General features: G+C 45.3%; 1 protein-coding gene across 1 annotated transcript; it reads right to left on the minus strand.

Moving 5' to 3' along the window:
- Nucleotides 1-1,270: 1,270 nt before the first annotated feature.
- slc37a2 (solute carrier family 37 member 2) lies at nucleotides 1,271-19,993 on the minus strand. The gene is made up of 18 exons (XM_075486967.1): nucleotides 19,456-19,993; nucleotides 17,825-17,906; nucleotides 17,338-17,428; nucleotides 15,637-15,715; nucleotides 15,416-15,551; nucleotides 13,824-13,900; nucleotides 12,755-12,921; nucleotides 12,546-12,583; nucleotides 12,315-12,464; nucleotides 4,789-4,879; nucleotides 4,611-4,673; nucleotides 4,337-4,422; nucleotides 3,986-4,034; nucleotides 3,374-3,447; nucleotides 3,190-3,268; nucleotides 2,054-2,151; nucleotides 1,822-1,886; nucleotides 1,271-1,545 (listed from the first exon to the last, which is right to left on the minus strand). Exons 1-18 carry the CDS (start codon nucleotides 19,512-19,514, stop codon nucleotides 1,530-1,532), a joined length of 1,500 nt encoding a protein of 499 aa, XP_075343082.1. The 5' UTR covers nucleotides 19,515-19,993; the 3' UTR covers nucleotides 1,271-1,529.
- Nucleotides 19,994-20,471: the final 478 nt, after the last annotated feature.

Here is a 20,471-nt window from a genome sequence, read left to right on the forward strand (position 1 = left end):
AGGAATAGCTATCTCTTTTACAGGTTGTTTACAGATATGTATTTATATATATATTTCTTTTTAGGGCTGGGCAACGATTAAAATCTTTAATCTAATTAATCACATGATTTCTCTGATTAATCACGATTAATCGCATTTGTACGCAGAATCCAAAAATGAATCCAAAAGTAGTGTATAGCTTTTATCATTTAGTTTTATTTTAAATGTGCTGCCATATGAATGAAAGTGCCATAACATTTGTTGTGCAAACACACTTTTAACATCAGCATCTTTCTGTAGTTTTTATGTAGAAGCCTCGCTCCACTGTCTGTTTCCTTGAATGACTTGCTGCTATCAGTTGTGTGTTTTGCCTTTAAGTGATATTTTAGACTGGAACTACTACGCTGAGAAGACAATTCAACTTGGCAGTGTTTACAGATGACTTTGGTTCTGTCGACTCCGCCGTCTGGAAGAACTTTAACATGAAAATGGGCCAAGTAAAAGTTCCGTACCCTACTCCATGTTTAGTGGATCCGCCGATTACTTTTTTTTCCGGTTCCACAGCAGACAGCAGCAGACTTTTACAATAATAAAACAAATGATTAAAGCCCCATGTACAAGAGGCTATAGTCCTCGCTGCAGCTGGCCCAGACCTAATTTTTTTCCTTTGAGCTCAAAAGTGGAGTCTATACAAATTCATATTTGAAACCTCTGGATTCAAATATTGGTGAATCCAGAGGTCAAAGCTCACAGAAGTTGAACTTAGGATGTAAAAAGAGTTTAAACTCTGTTATGAGGACTGTAATGTAGGTGCAAGCCGAAATCTTAATGGTTTAGGAAGGGATCCTCACTTTGCAGGAGGTACAGGGGAAATTACAGGTACTACATCACAGCAGGTTAACTTTAACTGGAACAAATATGATTTCTCAGCAGTGGTTTCTAACAGTGGACATGCCTAATATTATGCAGCTGCATTATTTTGGATATTCAGTTTAATCCAGGAGGACAGGATTAGTGTAAAATGAAAACATGGGATCAGAAAACTTAGAACCTTAAAAACCTTCAAATTCAGCTCTTTTGCCAGACCAACATCTCTGACCGAAGACAGAAAGATGATACTGAGCAGGATCCCAAATTCTATCTTTTTTCTATAATGCCCTCAGATAATAGCTATCGATGATCAAATGAAAGTACTAATCTGTCATGTCAAACATCACTGGCCTGAATTGTGAATATTAAGAGGAAGCAGATACTCATTAGAAGACAGAAAAAAGGACACATTGAAGAAAACTCACAGTATATACACTTTAATGATAAAAGAATATTAAAACAAACGAGCTAGAACAAGTCGATTAGTGGTAAAAAATAATCAGTTCTGTCTATAAAAAGACATCTCAGAAGGCTTCCATTGTCAGCTTAGTGCCTTGAATAACCCAGTTGGGTTTCGATTCAGCCAAAAGGGAAAGTGGACGTCCGCTGTACAGTGACGTGAGGTCATTTTAGGCGTTGTTCCCTTCTGTGTTTGTTCCCGCTTTGATTGCGTAGCTGTTTCAGATTTCTTTGAACCTGCAGTAAAAAGTTGCAGTTGTTTTCAGAATCACAGAAGCAAAAGTCAGCTCACGATGTTCAAATTTCTATCAGCTGGGAGCAGAAAGTCTGCATTTTGTGACATTAAGTCCAAATTTCATTCCTCGTTGAAGAAAAGTGGTGCTGGTAGACACCACTACAACAGTAGTTTGTGTCAGGCTTTCTATCTAATAAATAAATCTAATATATAATAAAATCTATTCAAAAAAGGGTTCATTTTATTCTTGAAGCCACCATTGTCATGGTAACACTCACCCTCTGACTCGGGGGACACGTCCACACCAGCCCAGAGCTTCCTTGTAGACTAGCCTGGTCAAAAACTAAAAGAGCAGACCACACGTCATTTGGGCCATCAATAGGGAAGTGATTTAATCATATAAAACCTGACTTGAATAATAAGAAAAAAAGGACACAAGCCAATTTAAAGCGTTTAAAACTTTGCTGTTAGAGTTGTAGAGATATGAGTGAATAAAGAGGAGTTTCTGACCAAGCAAGCTAAGATGTCGGAAGAGATGAGCATGTAGAAGACGTTGTTCCAGCCGGTGGGAGAAATCACACCAGCCAAAAGAGGACCCAATGCAGCACCTGCAGAGGTGACATGAAAGGCTGTCTGTTCACTCTTAATCAAGCACTATCCATCACAAAGAAACCGCATTTTAGGCATTTAAAAGGCACCCACATGTGCCCACCTCTTAACACTGCAAAAACAACAGACACGACTGTAATTGCAACACTGAGACCGAAGCAGGGGAAGAGTAGATTCTACTTCTTAAGAAAGCAAAGGGTTAAAGGTCTGCTCTGCAGCATCTGTTGGGGCAACAGCATCAGAGCCAGACACAAAGAAACTGAACAAACTGATTAAAGACTGCTGGCTCTGAGCCGGCGACAGCTCTGGAGGCCCAAGAGCTGATTTTACAAAGAGGAATGTTGCACAACATGCCAAATATGGAAATGCTGCACATCTATCAAACAACAAATTGTGTTCAGCCAGAGGCTTCTTCAGCTTCGCTGCAACAAAGAGTGTTATAGGGTTGGTTGTTCATACAGCAAAAAAAAAAAAATCACAGTTACCTTTTGGGATTCATTTAGTATTATTCAGTTGAATTCAATATTCTCCTTTACATGCTCCAACAAACTGTTTCCTAGTTTCTGCTTCAGGAAGTTTCCGCATCTAATTTCATTTCATAACCCTAATCCTTTCATAATTAAATATGCTTGTACTAATTTTTTTCTCATGTAACTTAAATTATCATTGGCAAAATTATGATAAAATTATCAACCATCTGAATTATTTGTTGCTCAAAAAACAGAAATGAGTGACCTTCCCTTGCCTGACTGACCATCTGTAAAACACACATTTCACAACTGTGAAGGTAAAAGAAGAGATCAATTCTCACACCAAAGAGTCCTCGCATATGATTAGATTTGCTATTGTGACATTTTGAGCACTTTTGTACAAAGTGTCATGACAGAGGATACAGCAGAGATTTTTTTTGTACTATGGACAAACGTAGATATTTTACAGTCGAGCTAACTGGTTCCATCATTGATATTACAATTAATGTTGTCATTTTTACACCATTTAAGATGGAAATCTTCACAGTTCAGCTGCTCATTACATACCAATTGATCCAGTCCCGTCAATAATGGCGGTCACAGTTGATAATGCCCTGGAGTTCCCTCTCAGACTCGCGTGTGTTCCCTGTTACATCGAAGACATCATCACATCAGTAACACAGCATTTCTTTTAAGGCCTAATGATAGATGGCAGTCGCATGAAGATTTCCCATGATGCAGCAGGTCTTACCAGGTCAGCAGATACGGCTGTTGTGATGAGGGCGTATGGTCCATTCACCAGGCCTCCACACACCATCAGCATGGCTATATATAAAAAAAGAATTGCTAAATGTAACATTTTATCCTTAAAAGTGAAGAACTAAGCATGTGACTAAATGTTAACCGTGTACAGATCCACTCTGCTGGCTGTAATACATTCATTTCAGACTGGGTTTACGTCTTGATAGTGACTATGAGTGAAAGGACGGACACTTCTTTCATCTTCTCAGAACTCACTCTCAGTTTTCTTTTTCTAAAAAGGAAACATGCTGCTCTGATTCATGACCATGAAGCAAACAAAGATCAATCAATCAATCAATCCATAAGTCACTTGCTGAGCACCTTCTTCTCTCATGATCACATTCCACATGTCAGAATTAAACACAGACTCCTCTGAGGTGTCTTTACTGTGTTATATTGACAGATTACTTCAGACAGTATCTCGGGCTGTGCTGCAGGAAGTCCTAACGGTGAAATTGTTCATTTTAACTTTCAGCTCCGAAAAAACACTGGATTACATAATGTGACAGAAGCATTTATATGGTGGTATGAACCTTTATTAAATACAGTTAGAAAGTCTTACCTACTGTGGTACCAATGCTCCTTTGTCCAATGTAATTATAGAGGAAAAGCTGGAACAAGAGCAATCACAAACCATCAGCACACATCAGCTAAGCGTGGAAACCCTTCAACCCACTGCACTTAAACATATGCTGTCACTCAGACAGAGAAAATACATCATTTAACTTAATCTAATGACCTCCAGACTCCATGCAGCTATTAACAACTTCAGCTGACTCATCTTATTAGCCTGGGAAGAATCCTGAGCTACTGTGGCAGCTCTTGGAATTGGTGGAGTAATTTGAGCAAAGTTAGCAAAATATAACATGACCAAGCTCTTTGACCTGATCATCTGAAAGGAGGTAATATTCACCATGGGGGCAGCAGCAATAAGCATGACGCAGCAGGTCGTCGCCCTCCCACCTGTGTAGTCAGACACGAGCCCTGCCAGGATGCCTCCTGTGGACACAAAGCTGGTTCAGACTGATCAGATGCTTCCGTGAGAGTGACGAAACAAAAGCTGCTTCAGGAGAATCAATCAGGAGAACTAACTTCCATCGTATGATTTTTTTAACTTGTTTCCCCTTGATATATTTTTTTAACACAATCTGTCCAGAGGATATGACTTCTTAATCAGGACAGCTTACCCACGATTCCTCCCACATCAAATAATGTCGACATATCTCCTGCTTGTTTTGCATCAAAATGTGCTGAGAAGAAAAAGAAAACATACACACATTAGCTTAGAATTGTGAGGAAAACATTTTTTTGGAGTGACACTCTCCTCATCGAATAGAAGAAAACGTGTGTGTGTAAAATACTGACCGACGTTTGAGATGTAGAGAGGAAGCCAGTACAGGAAGGTGTAGCTGACCAGTTTGGCAAACATCAGACAGAGCGAGAACTCCACCACTCCCTGTAAGACACCAGACATCCTGAAAACTGTTGGACAGTAGATACTTCCAACATGTTAAAAATCCAGACGTGTGTTTTACTGAACAGTAAAGTCCGACTGATGAACAGTTTTTCATCGATTTTCAGCTCAGAATTTTTAGGGGAAGTCTAAAATCACCAGTCCATGATGCAGTGGGATGCAGCGAAAGTGATCGCACACCTTACTCTTGAACATAATAAACAAGCCTACGATGCATAAGCCTCGGAGAAGCTACTAGCTAGTTAACTGCTTTGCCAACATCCCTGAAATGTGTCTTTTCTGGTGCCAGAATTGACAGAACTTGGACTGTCTACTTGAAACGACTACGAGAAATGAGAAAAAGAAAAAGTGGATTCATTTTGTGAAGAGGAATGACGCTGAAATGCAGCGTCCCAGCAGATCTGGCAACACTCCAGCAGAGATAGCAGTGCGTAGCGGAGGTTCAAGGACTGCACACATACTGAGAGAGCTTAAGTTTCAGGAGCTACTACGGCCTGTGAGGGCTCTCAGAGCCAAGGTCAGAGAATCAGATATTTCCAGCCTCACGAAATCTTTTATCAGAATAAACTTCTCTCTCTGTCACACACACAAAGTACATCATCTTTCAGTTTCAAGGGAAGCCTCGTTTATCAGACTGTTCCGTCAGTATCACGATGAACAAGAACCACAGGACAGCTGACAGTCTGCCAGTCCAAAACTGCCAATAAAGGCCTTTTTTTCCCTTCTCATGCATCCCAACCTGAACAAGTCACACTCAAGATCTCTGATTACTTCCCACATTTTCAGTTGGATTTTAAATATCATGGGTGGTGTCGTGCTCACTGCTGGCTGTTTCCACCAGTTAGAGAAACAAATCAATCACTCAGAGCTGTGTGGGGTTGGATTAGGACTCAGAAATGACATTCATCATAGACAGTGGCTGGAAAATGGTGAAAAAGATTAGGTTGAATGCAAAGGCTCCCAAACCAGTAAACCGCCAGAGTTGTTTGACAGTTGTGATAAACTGCCACAAAAACGGCCCCGAGCAACGTCAACTGTAGCTTCCATGTTTACTTAGGGGTTTCTTTATTGTGATTGGTTGGAGTACAAAAAGGCGAAACATCTCTCACACTCACAACAGGACGCATGTTTAGGCTTGAACGAGCCACCAGTCACTTGTAAAAAAGACTATAAGGACAGTAACATTCAAAGCCATAATATCATAAAACAACAGAGTCACTCCACAACTTGTCAGGGGAAACAAATGGACCTTTTTTCACAACAACCACTTTGACTTATCGCTTTAGATTAAAAACAGACATTAACAGTAGTAATGACCCTTTTCCATTCAAGTGACCCATGAAGGCGCGACATAAGCAATCCTACAACCCGAACTCAATTAGTACATTCTGTCAAAACTAAAAATACCATGGAATTTCTTTTGCTACAGTGGATGAATTTTCTCAGTCATATAAACCTCTGATCTGCAGGAGCAAATCATCCACCAAAACAGTTCAGGTATGGACTGAGGAGGCTTCTTCAGCACCACAGGACTTTTGAACTGACTGACTGGTAAGTGTTTAAAGACAGCTCAGACCTGGAGGCCTACACATCATCTGTCCTGGACTATCTGCAGTTCTGCACTGATGCTGTTCTACCCACAAAGACCATCAAGGTGTTTCCAAATCAGAAAGCATGGTGTGACAGCACGGTGCGGTCTCTGCTCAAAACCCGGGATGCAGCCTACAGGTCAGGGGACAGAATGGCCTACAGGTCAGGGGACAGAATGGCCTACAGGTCAGGGGACAGAATGGCCTACAGGTCAGGTGGCAGGATGCAGCCTACAGGTCAGGGGACAGAATGGCCTACAGGTCAGGTGGCAGGATGCAGCCTACAGGTCAGGTGGCAGGATGCAGCCTACAGGTCAGGTGGCAGGATGCAGCCTACAGGTCAGGTGGCAGGATGCAGCCTACAGGTCAGGTGACAGGATGGCCTACAGGTCAGGTGGCAGGATGCAGCCTACAGGTCAGGTGGCAGGATGCAGCCTACAGGTCAGGTGACAGGATGCAGCCTACAGGTCAGGTGGCAGGATGCAGCCTACAGGTCAGGGGACAGGATGGCCTACAGGTCAGGTGACAGGATGGCCTACAGGTCAGGTGACAGGATGGCCTACAGGTCAGGTGACAGGATGGCCTACAGGTCAGGGGACAGGATGGCCTACAGGTCAGGTGACAGGATGGCCTACAGGTCAGGTGGCAGGATGGCCTACAGGTCAGGTGGCAGGATGGCCTACAGGTCAGGTGACAGGATGGCCTACAGGTCAGGTGACAGGATGCAGCCTACAGGTCAGGTGACAGGATGGCCTACAGGTAAGGTGACAGGATGCAGCCTACAGGTCAGGTGACAGGATGGCCTACAGGTCAGGTGACAGGATGGCCTACAGGTAAGGTGACAGGATGCAGCCTACAGGTCAGGTGACAGGATGGCCTACAGGTCAGGTGACAGGATGCAGCCTACAGGTCAGGTGACAGGATGGCCTACAGGTCAGGTGACAGGATGCAGCCTACAGGTCAGGTGGCAGGATGTAGCCTACAGGTCAGGTGACAGGATGCAGCCTAAAGGTCAGGGGACAGAATGGCCTACAGGTCAGGGGACAGAATGGCCTACAGGTCAGGGGACAGAATGGCCTACAGGTCAGGTGACAGGATGGCCTACAGGTCAGGTGGCAGGATGCAGCCTACAGGTCAGGTGACAGGATGGCCAACAGGTCAGGTGGCAGGATGCAGCCTACAGGTCAGGTGACAGGATGGCCAACAGGTCAGGTGGCAGGATGCAGCCTACAGGTCAGGTGACAGGATGGCCAACAGGTCAGGTGGCAGGATGCAGCCTACAGGTCAGGTGACAGGATGGCCAACAGGTCAGGTGGCAGGATGCAGCCTACAGGTCAGGTGACAGGATGGCCTACAGGTCAGGTGACAGGATGGCCTACAGGTCAGGTGACAGGATGGCCTACATGTCAGGTGACAGGATGGCCTACAGGTCAGGTGACAGGATGGCCTACAGGTCAGGTGACAAGATGGCCTACAGGTCAGGTGGCAGGATGCAGCCTACAGGTCAGGTGACAAGATGGCCTACAGGTCAGGTGACAGGATGGCCTACAGGTCAGGTGACAGGATGGCCTACAGGTCAGGTGACAGGATGCAGCCTACAGGTCAGGTGACAGGATGCAGCCTACAGGTCAGGTGACAGGATGGCCTACAGGTCAGGTGACAGGATGGCCTACAGGTCAGGTGACGGGATGCAGCCTACAGGTCAGGTGACAGGATGGCCTACAGGTCAGGTGACAGGATGGCCAACAGGTCAGGTGGCAGGATGCAGCCTACAGGTCAGGGGACAGGATGGCCTACAGGTCAGGTGGCAGGATGGCCTACAGGTCAGGTGACAGGATGGCCTACAGGTCAGGTGACAGGATGCAGCCTACAGGTCAGGGGACAGAATGGCCTACAGGTCAGGTGACAGGATGCAGCCTAAAGGTCAGGTGACAGGATGGCCTACAGGTCAGGTGACAGGATGCAGCCTACAGGTCAGGGGACAGAATGGCCTACAGGTCAGGTGACGGGATGCAGCCTACAGGTCAGGGGACAGAATGGCCTACAGGTCAGGTGACGGGATGCAGCCTACAGGTCAGGTGACGGGATGCAGCCTACAGGTCAGGTGACAGGATGGCCTACAGGTCAGGTGACGGGATGCAGCCTACAGGTCAGGTGACAGGATGCAGCCTACAGGTCAGGGGACAGAATGGCCTACAGGTCAGGGGACAGAATGGCCTACAGGTCAGGTGACAGGATGGCCTACAGGTCAGGTGACAGGATGGCCTACAGGTCAGGTGGCAGGATGCAGCCTACAGGTCAGGTGACAGGATGGCCTACAGGTCAGGTGAGAGGATGGCCTACAGGTCAGGTGACAGGATGGCCAACAGGTCAGGTGGCAGGATGCAGCCTACAGGTCAGGTGACAGGATGGCCTACAGGTCAGGTGACAGGATGGCCTACATGTCAGGTGACAGGATGGCCTACAGGTCAGGTGACAGGATGGCCTACAGGTCAGGTGACAGGATGCAGCCTACAGGTCAGGGGACAGGATGCAGCCTACAGGTCAGGTGACAGGATGCAGCCTACAGGTCAGGGGACAGAATGGCCTACAGGTCAGGTGACAGGATGCAGCCTACAGGTCAGGTGACAGGATGGCCTACAGGTCAGGTGACAGGATGGCCTACAGGTCAGGTGACAGGATGGCCTACAGGTCAGGTGACAGGATGGCCTACATGTCAGGTGACAGGATGGCCTACAGGTCAGGTGACAGGATGCAGCCTACAGGTCAGGGGACAGGATGGCCTACAGGTCAGGTGACAGGATGTAGCCTACAGGTCAGGTGACAGGATGCAGCCTACAGGTCAGGTGACAGGATGCAGCCTACAGGTCAGGTGACAGGATGGCCTACAGGTCAGGTGGCAGGATGCAGTCTACAGGTCAGGTGACACGATGGCCTACAGGTCAGGTGACAGGATGGCCTACAGGTCAGGTGGCAGGATGCAGCCTACAGGTCAGGTGACGGGATGCAGTCTACAGGTCAGGTGACACGATGGCCTACAGGTCAGGTGACACGATGGCCTACAGGTCAGGTGACAGGATGGCCTACAGGTCAGGTGACAGGATGGCCTACAGGTCAGGTGACACGATGGCCTACAGGTCAGGTGACAGGATGGCCTACAGGTCAGGTGGCAGGATGCAGCCTACAGGTCAGGTGACAGGATGGCCTACAGGTCAGGTGACAGGATGTAGCCTACAGGTCAGGTGACGGGATGCAGCCTACAGGTCAGGTGACAGGATGGCCTACAGGTCAGGTGACAGGATGCAGCCTACAGGTCAGGGGACAGAATGGCCTACAGGTCAGGGGACAGAATGGCCTACAGGTCAGGGGACAGAATGGCCTACAGGTCAGGTGACGGGATGGCCTACAGCAAGGCCCGGACGGAACTGAGGAAGGGCATCCAACAGGCCAAACGCAGGTACAGACAGCGCATTGAGGGGCACTTTGCTGACAACAACCCACGGGAAATGTGGAGAGGCATCAGAACCATAAGGGACTACAGGAACAGCAACCAGAAGATCAGCCACGACCCCACCCTGCCTGACACCCTGAACAGTTTCTTTGCACTTCGACACACCTGGCAGCAGAGAGACTGTTCATCTGCCTCCGCTTGAGGAGCAATCCTGGGCTCTTGTCCTGCAGCAACAGCAGGTGAGCTCCACCCTGAGGGGGATCAACACAAACAAAGCTGCAGGCCAGATAAGGTGTCAGGTCGAGTTCTTAAGCTGTGTGCTCATCAGCTGGCTGGAGTTTTCATGGACATTTTCAACCTGTCCCTGCAGCTCGCTTCAGTTCCTGCTTGCCTCAAGTCGTCCATCTTTGTGCCTGTGCCGAAAAAATCTGCTATCACCAGCCTCAACGATTACCGCCCCGTCGCTCTGACACCGGTGATCATGAAGTGCTTTGAGAGGATTGTCCTAAGTCACATCAAGGACATCATTCCTGCTACTCTGGACAGACATCAGTTCGCCTACAGGGAGAACCGATCCACAGAGGACGCAGTCTCATTAGCACTGCACACGGCCCTGACTCACCTGGAGCATCCCAACACTACGTCAGGATGTTATTTGTGGACTTCAGTTCAGCTTTAAATACTGTGATTCCGGACAAGCTGACGCCGAAACTTCACAACCTGGGACTGTCTGGCCCCCTGTGCTTCTGGATCAGAGACTTTCTCACCAACAGGCCTCAAGTGGTGAGAATTGGGGACTGCACATCGTCCACACTGATCCTGAGCACAGGCACACCGCAGGGATGTGTGCTCAGCCCGGCCCTTTTCACTCTGTTCACACACGACAGTTCTGCTATTCACTCAACAAACATGGCTGTAAAGTTTGCAGACGACACCACCGTAGTGGGTCTCATATCGGACAACAATGAGACTCACTACAGAGAGGAGATCCAGCACCTGACAGGATGGTGTTCAGACAACAACCTGGTCCTGAACACCAGCAAGACCAAGGAGGTCATTGTGGACTCCAGGAGATCCAGGAAGACAGAACACACCCCTCTCCTCATTCATGGGGCGGAGGTGGAGCGGGTGGACAACATCCAGTTCCTGGGCATCCACATCACATCTGACCTCACCTGGTCCATGCACATATCCCACCTGGTGAAGAAGGCCCAACAAAGGCTCTTCTTCCTGAGGAAGCTGAAGAGGACTGGCCTCTCCCCTCGCTTTCTTACAACCTTCTTCAGAGCCACAACAGAGAGCATCCTCTGTCTCAGTGCAACAGTGTGCGATGGGACCTGCACTGCACAGGACAGGAAGGACTTGGCCCGTGTGGTCCAGACGGCACAGGGGATTGTGGGGAGTCCTCTCCCACACCTGGACTCATTATACGACGGCCGGTTCCAAAGGAGGGCCAGTCATATAGCCACAGACCCCACCCACCCAGGACACCAACTGTTTGTGCCTCTTCCATCCGGAAAGAGGTACAGGAGTATCAAAACCCACACCAACAGACTGAGACACAGCTTCTTCCCCAGAGCTGTAAAATCCATCACCCCACACCCCCACTCATCCACCCCCCACCCATAGACTGATTTTTAACCCCTGCAGACAGACACTCGCACTGCACTGCACTTTTATGACTACTTATGCTGCAATATGTGCAATACAGTCATTCAACAATCGGATTGCACTGTGACTTTTTACTTTAACTTTTACTATTTTTATTATTTTTTTTAATATTATTTAGATATCTTTATACTGTGTGCCTTGTATCTTTTTGTGTATCCTAAGCCAAGAGCTCCTGAACAAAATGTCATTATGCCTGCATAGTGACAACAAAGATTCTTGATTCAGGTCATTGTAATCATAAGAGCTTGAATAAGGGCAACTGGACCTCTTCTTGGATCTTGAAGACATTTCACCTCTCATTCAAAGTCAAAAATCTATTTTAAACTGGAAAAAACATCTTTGAACAGAGGAGGTGGTCTCAGGTATCCCCTTCCCAGCACCTATAATGCAGCACTCTCTCCTCCCCAGGCAGTTTCACAACCATTGACCTCCTGTGACCAAAACTCCCAAAATTCAGAGGTGATAATAACTCTAACAACATGCACATTGGTCAGGGGGTGCAGTGTAACACTGTAAACTGATACTCCCCACCAACTAGTTGCCCTTATTCAAGCTCTTATGATTCAAATAGTGCCATTCTTTATAAGACCACTAGATGAAGCCGCAGTAACTTATTTTCATGGCTTTGCATTCTTACATTTAAAAATGAAATCCCAAATGAAACAAGTCTGACATCCCTGTGGTTAAAGCAGTTGTGTTCACTCACAGGTATACAGAGAGCCCCCATGAAGCTTATGGCCTCGGTGTGTTCCTGTACAATCACTGGAGTTTCAGTGGAAATGGCACCGTTGATGGTCTGGTTACCGTTGGGTGAGTTTTGCAGGAGCGGCTCCGTCTCATCATTCTCCTCATCGCTCTGATACACAAACACAGCAGTGAGTTTCAGATGTCTTGTTACGGGTGATTGAGAAAGATGAATATTTTTGTTAAAACTCACATGATGCTGAGGAAGAGTGCAGTTCACGTCTTCAGGCTCTGAAAAAGAGAGAGGACGTGTAATCTTACAGAGAGAGCAGGATAGATTTTGACTTTGGTTATTAAACTCTAACTTGAGCCCAGTGACGTAATCCAAAACTGCTAAAGGACTCTGTCGAAGATCTGTGTGAGTACTTTTTTAAATTTTTTTTATCACAAACGAAAACTAACTTTCAACCAGGAAGAAGAAGCACAGGATCCCAGTGGAAGCAATGATGACCCCGGGGACGATGAAGGACATTCCCCACTCTGAGGAGACGAAGACCCCCGCGATGAGGGAACCCAAGATGTTTCCCACTGAGGTGTGGGAGTTCCACACGCCCATGATTAAGCCCCGCCTAACAATCAAAACACATACAGCCGTGAACAGTTATTTCTATCAGAAGTATTGCTTCAGAAATAATGGGCTTGAATTCTATGAGCTCCTAAAAATCTTTTCTTTTCTTTTTTTTATAAATATCTTTTGTTTTCTGCTAAATTTTGAATATAAGAAAAAAACTTCACAAGTCACTTAATAATTCATGAATTGCTCTCTGTCCAGTAGCTTTTATGGTGGATTATATCCTGAAGTATGTGCGTTAAGTATGAATCTGGAGTTAGGATATTCATAACCGTGCCTTGTACGAACACTATCAGGGAGGGGAGACGCCTGACTCTTATCAGATGATTGGAATAAACAATAAACAATAAATCTGGCAGATTACTAAATAATAAAAAATGGCCTCTTTTTGCTGCTCCAGCTGTTTCCTCACACATGCACTATCTGTACTTAACACACAGGACTGGAATCTCCATAATAACTTGTGAACTCAAGCTTAAAAGACAATTGACTGACCCAGAAGACTGAGTTAGATGTGTTACAATTTCCTCTGATCAGCCCCACCACATGTGAACTTGTCATGATTTCTTATGTAACCTGTTTTCTGAGAAGCTAAAGCTCATTTTCGGCATGTAAACATTAAACTGAATCTATATCTACAGACACATTGAAGGGGCGGGACCCATTCAGGCACGTGACTACTGTTTGTTTGCTGAGCTTGTAGTTCTACTTCAGAAAGAACCAGTTTGACCAGTTTATTGAGCTCCCGCTCAAGACATTTAGATCTATGAAGGGGTGTAACTGAGCTGCTTTCCCAGCGCTGTTAGAACGTGACCAAAGTGTCTGTGTGTGATTCAGCTGGCTGCATGAAAAAAAAAAAAAGCTTCTAATCCTGCACAGTCAGCAGGACTCTGTACTCACTTCCCCTTTCCAAACCAGTTGCCGACACAAGCTACCACGGATGGCCAACCGGTAGTCTGCATGAGCCCGTTCATGACCTGCAGAGTGAAGCAAACAGGAGCAGAGGGCAGCCTGAGTTAACTTTGTGCAACAAAGCATCACAACACTGCTCCAACGCTGCAAATTCCACATAAAAAGGAGGACAGAGAGCACTGAGCAGGCACTCATCACATTCCCTCACCAGCCTAAAGCTCATAAGCCCAGACGTGTTTTTGTGGCAATGTGATGCAGCTGAGAGTCATGTGATGAGTGTGTGAGTAAAGACCATGAGATCCCTCCATGTTTTCAAGGGATGGAAAGACGTGTACTGGCACACAATGTTTACAGTCATCACATTCTTAATAGAAGGAAAGGATTGTTGGTCCATACAATAAATCACAGGGACTTCTTGTTGAGGTTCTTTACCCTTTAAATCTAGCCTGGGAATTCCCATGCTGCTTTGCGCGCGATTTCATTCACACTGCAAAGGCAGCCTGGAAACCACCGCCCTTATTTTTGCCTGAGTTAGGGAACCAATCACAGAACGGGGGGGGGGGGCAGCAAGACGATGACGATGTCTATGTGCAACACCGAAGCTTGTAGAGTGTTAATCCAACATGGCAGCGGACACAACGTTACCGTTCGATGCAGCCTTAGAAAGTGTTTTAAGTAGCTTAGAACGCAAGTTTACTTTTAAAAAATAGCAACGTTTGGCATTGAAAGATTTCATTGCCTTCTTCCTCGTTGAATTTCTGTCGCTCTACATACGTCATCTGGTATAAGTGATACAATTGGCTATGAATCGCGCACAAAGCAGCATGGGAAGAACCAGACGCCATTTGATAGACATTCGTAGCGCCCAATAAACGGCTCTAGGCATTCGTAAACCACGCCTCAAATACGAGAAAATGCACACCTAGTTCCCAGACCACCATCTCATCCAGATGTGGACGCGTCAGCCAGGCTACTTTAAATCTGGAGTTTTTTAACACTTTCTATTTCAAACACAATTTTATATAAAGACTTTCAGTAGAACTTTTGAACAATGATTTTGAGTTTTCTCTGTAAGAAGAAAGGTATTTGTAACTCTGGTTTCTCTGTAAGGGAGCTATATGTTGGTGTGAAGCTCATTTGTTCAGCCGGCTCAGGCATGCAGGCATGAGTGGTTACTATTGGTCAAAAGTACTCCCAAAAAAAACTGTGGAAGTGAAACAAGACTCATGCGAGGCACCGAGCGTGGAGCACATTCCTGCAGCACTGATCAGCAAATGAAACCTGGCTGCTGTGTGCCTGCCTGGGGCTTGAGTCAGCAAGACAGCTCACCTGATCTCTGTGCTTCCTTTCTTCTTGTCTAATGGATCATGAGTTTTTTGGAGCTATTCAAAGCTGTTCTTTATTCAGTGAAAAGTTTAAAGGTAAAATCTGCTTCCAAATGTCAAGAAACCACCACAGAACCAACTGAAACAGCTCATGAAAAGTTATTAAAAGGAATAAGGGAACTTCTGTCTAAACACACCTACTTACTCAATTTCCAAGACTGATACGTGTACAAGTTTGAGGAGTTGTGTGTGTACCTGGACGAAGGCGTAGTAACCTAATGAGTGGATGTTCAAGTAGAAGCCGAGTCCAAACAGAGATGTGAACAATCCACTCATCAGCATCCCAAAACTCAGGTAGTACCGCAGAGGAAGGCGCTCGCCAAATATCCCACTGTGAACACAAGGAATTGGTTTGGGGTCAGGATAGCTGAGATTAAAAAAAACAGAACAGTCGGACAATAACAGCACACACAAACCTGAAAAACATGCCGATGGCATAGGCAACCAGGAAGGAGTTGTCCACCACCCCAAACAGGGTCTTGTAGTTGTCCTGGTCTGAGAGAGAGAACACAGATGAAACTGTTACTTTTGTCCACGTCAGTACTTGTAATTAGCAGAAGTTTATGGCCATACTGTCAGTATTATTACATAAATATCCACCTGAATTCTATGAGACTTCCAGATCCAGATCAATTTCTTTAACAAATTAAGAACAACGACACCTTCTGAACACGGCTACGTGAACGCGAATGTGTTATATCGGGTTATAATGGCATCAAATTGCAATTAGGGGTCCTGGCCTATGGAAATGTTTTTCCTCCTTATCAACTAGCAGGAGTCGTTCACCATCAAAGACATGTGTCCTCACTGGTCACCCACTTAACAATAAAGGCTGATACGGCGAATCAGACCAGTAATTTAACCCGCATAGTGCGTGGTAGGGATGGGCAATCGCTTCAACTGGCTGCTATTTGTTCTGCTTTGTTCACCATGCGGTCCTCTGTTACAACCAATCAGGTCCTTGCCTTATTCATGTGTAGAAATAAAGTTAGGACATCAGTTATTTACCTGTCTGTATGGCTCCTCTGAAAAGCAGATCTCATGGCAAAATTGGAACTCAGGAACAGGGGAGCTTGTGTCCTAACAATAACCCTTTCTATGCCGTCACTTATGATACTGTCACGTTAAAAAGTGACAGAATGACATCTAATGATTATCTACATGTAGTGGCTGGTTCAAAAGGTGCGACTAGACTTCAGCTCATGAAACTCAGATGAAGGCATGATGTTAAAAGGCATTTTGGGAAATGGGTGTAATTATTAGATAAGCAGTGTGATGCCATTCTAATGTTTGATATGTGACTAAGAAGCTACGGCCTGGAACGGGCTTTTTTCAGCCCACATACATGTAAAACTAACCATAACATATATGTAAAAGCGCCACGCTCAGTGGGAACTGGACTCACTCTTTGCAGAAATAGATGGTATGAAACCAGCAATAGGCTCACAACTGCACCAAAAGCCACATTTTTAGGAGATCATTTCTTGAAACGATTTTAGCAAACAGGATTTAGGTGTTAAACCCTGAGCCTAGTGGATGTGTCAGAAACAGCTTCACATTTAACACACAGATACAAAGCTTGTACCATATCATCTAACTGTCCCCTATTAAACAACTACAGACAGAGTGTACTGTAACTTCATTCTCATCCGTTTGCCACATTTTAAACTGAATTCCCCACTAATTGTCAGCACGCTTCTCATTAGTGTGAGCGGCTTCACTCGACGAGTCAACACCAGCGCGGCTCAACAGCTACGTGTTGACATGAAGCAATAAGATGGTGGCTGAGTTACCAGGAAAAGTGGAAGTTTGGCAAAGATGTTTATTTGAACTGTTTCACATTGATGATCAATAAACAATCCCAGGAAAATATTATCTGTACTGACTGTAAACGGTTGACCTGCTTTCTGTCCTTTATGCTACACAGAAAATCTGATTTATTCTGATAAGTAAACGACCGCCATGCATATCTTATTCATATACATACATGTATGAGATTCACTCAATATTTGCTGCTCAGAATGAACATTCTGTAATCAGAAAACATCGACCTATTTGAAAAATAAGCACCTGCTTATTCAGACTGGCCGTACAATAACAGCAAGTAAAAAACTTACCAAAAGGAGCCCAGTCACACCAGGTGGCATTATTGGTAATGTTGAGGTCTGCCGGTCGGACGAGTGTGGAACAGTTTCTGTGCAGCTCACTCTGAGTTTCACAGAGAGAGACAGAAGAAAGCAGGTGAAACGGCAAAACTTAACCGATAAGCTAGATGCAAATGAATCCTTTCTATTAGCTTTCACTTCTTTTGATTTTAGGCAACATCACCAAAAGCATTAGGTTCAGTCTGATTAATTGACATGATAAAGTTGAGCCTTTAATTGCGGCTGGGTTTGAAGAGCAGAGATTTTGTTATTCTTATTGTTGTTGTTGTTGTCATCATGTAAATGTTTATTTAAACGCTTTATTGTCTCGCTGTGGTGCTATGGCTGTGCTTGGCTACAACAAAGGTAGCTCTGAGAGGAACCTTCCAGACAGCATTTGATCCTGTAAATACTACAGATGCAAAAGGGAGAAAGAAAATAAATGAACCGCTTCAGTCACCTTAACAATGCTGATAGGCTTCCGTGACAGATGGTAGGCTGTGTAGAAGAGGAACGTGAGGAAGAGAATATAACCACGATACCTGAAAGGAAACAGATTGAAAATGAAGTTGATGTGTTAAATACTGGCCACTCTGACGTAAAATCCACTTTGTGTCGGACACTATGAAAACTAAAAGAAGCCTTTGCGTGTTCTAAGTTGCGGCAGGTATTTTCTAAACAGAAATAAGAACTCTTCATTTGTTTACCACTGATGTAAACGTCATGAGAACGCACACTGGGCCTCAACTGAGACTGAGCAACGCTCTTCATCTCTGTGCGTCTCTCCAACAGCAACATGGATTTCATTTTACGTGGATTGGACGGTCACATTTAGAAATGACAACCTCTGTGCGTGTCCAGGGGTGCACGACCGACGTAAAGACACTGAGGGACGGACCCTGACTGACAGAGAGCGGCGCAAAGCTGGCCAAGCTGTCCTTTAAAGGGTTACTATTATATAAAACACATGGCTGTGATGATCTGCATTGGACTGCAGAGGTGTTCAGACTAACTGCTGAAAGTAGCTCATTATTTATCAGGCATTCAAGTGTTTTTCATCACATCAACTAGAAAGCTGGCACAGCACTGCGAGAGGGAGTTTCAATTAACACGACCCGCTTATTACTCCGAGGTTCTGGTAGCGTTCTGCAAAGCAAGACTGTGAGAAATCCCCGAACAGGTGTGTAAGAGTCTGGGTGACCCCTGGAACTGAGGTGCTCCTTTAAAGTTTCTACGTTTCCTCCCTGTGAGGATTCCTACATGTGGCTGCAACACGTTTCCTTTTAGGCATAAAGTGCTATAACCTAATCCCAATAAAGTGTGCAAAACAAACTGCTTTGACTTGAACCTGCTTGTTTTCAGCTCCTTTTGGCACTCATCGTTTCAGTCGCGTTTAAAGGGAAACTGCAAGCTCAGCATTTCAGTCTCACAGATTTAATACTTTTTTTTCTTTTCTTTTTTTTACAAAGCCAGCCAAAAGAATACATCTGAGGGCATAAACACGGACCAGGAAACCTTATGATAGGACACTTTCTAAGTGCAAAGATACAAAACTATCAACTCTATCATAATGTTTGACGTATAGAATTTCCCTCAGCTTTTCTGACAGACTTTTGGTAATAATGTTACCATAAAGTAATTAACCAACATTAATCTCTCTCACACACACACACACACACACACACACTGTGTGCAGCAGCAGTGTGAGGGGTGTTGGAAGCTGAGATATTCTGAAAATGAAGCCCCCCAGTCTTGGATTGGCGGGAGCAGGATCGACTCCTTAAAGGTCGAACGTGAGTCAATAAAAGAGTAAACTTAACTTCAACAGCCCCGCTAAACAAGCTGTATGTACATGTAGTCAACCAGCAATTACACGTTTATAACAGGTGACGAGCTATAGTATAAAAAGATCATTAAAAATACTATAGGTTTACTTGCCCAGTTGATATAAATGCACCCAATGCGTGTTTATCGAGTTGATTGAGTCAATCATTTACATGGGGGAGATACCCATGTAGGACAGCTGCTCTGGTTGTGGCTGGCTATGGAGAACAATTCTTTTTTTTTTAAATGGACATAAACCAAACTTACCAGCTGTCCCGTGAAAACGACGTGATAAGCCGTATCCCGGGGGCCAGAGGAGACTTCATTTTCAAAGGAAACCGCGTCGAACTTCACACCGAAACAGTCAGCAGTCGGTCACAGACATGTCTGAGGTACAGAAGAGGCAGATACGGTGCTGGTGGTAGCTGAGTAACAGCACAGGTATTACAGGACGGAGTAACCCGGCTACGACTGCTGAAAGTCAGCCGGGAAAAAGGACCTGTAGGAGCGGTAAATGAGGCCAGAAGTTAAAAGTTAGACGCTAGCCGCTGGATGTGAGAAGCAGCTGTTGTCCGGCTTCTCGGTCGGAGATCCAGTCCGTCAACCCCGAGCAGCGCTCCATGCTGCGCCGCTAAGTTTATATACCCGGGTGGGCAGAGCCAGCCCACCTCCACCGCGCTGGATTAAAACGTACAGCTTGAAAAGGCGTCGGTTATGAATAGCAGATTATTATTAACACTCGAGATTTTCTTTTCCATAAGATTTTCCAGTCGGATGCTCCTGGTGGCAGGACGCACAACTCTGACGTAAGGACGTCGCGTTGAGCAGGAAGTTGCCACCGTCAGGAGGGGTGGGGGTCTTTGGCGGGGTGGTCTATTATTGTCGTAGATTTTTAAACTCATTCACAGGATCTACCCTGCTAAAGACCACCTAAAGAAGTTCAACTCTAACATTAATGTAAACTGTACCTTTTGTGACCTTTGCCCTGAGTCCATTACTCATTTGTTGTGGATGTGTCCTCATTGTAAAGATTTCTGGCAACATTTTTGTCATTTTGTTGACTTAAAAATATCAGCAAGCTTCCAGCTGTACTGGGAACATCTTTCCAACTTTACCGAACTTGGGAACATGTCCTGTTTGGGTTTCAACTAAGTGGCAAAATGAATCCGAAGGTTTTCTTTATTCATTTATTAATTATAAAAGCTAAATTTCACACACAAATGCAAATTTTTAAAAAGAAAACCACATTTCAATGTTTTTTTGATTGAATTAAAGCAATACTT

The sequence above is a fragment of the Odontesthes bonariensis genome, chromosome 16 (assembly GCF_027942865.1).
Source record: "Odontesthes bonariensis isolate fOdoBon6 chromosome 16, fOdoBon6.hap1, whole genome shotgun sequence".
Taxonomy (NCBI): domain Eukaryota; kingdom Metazoa; phylum Chordata; class Actinopteri; order Atheriniformes; family Atherinopsidae; genus Odontesthes; species Odontesthes bonariensis.

Coding starts and splice junctions, on each gene's coding strand:
- slc37a2 (XM_075486967.1), bottom strand. CDS start 19,514: ATGAAGTCTCCTCTGGCCCCCGGGATACGGCTTATCACGTCGTTTTCA. Junction 13,901..15,415: donor GTTACTACGCCTTCGTCCAG/GTACACACACAA, acceptor TTCACTCTGCAG/GTCATGAACGGGCTCATGCA. Junction 12,465..12,545: donor GCACTCTTCCTCAGCATCAT/GTGAGTTTTAAC, acceptor TTTGTGTATCAG/AGCGATGAGGAGAATGATGA.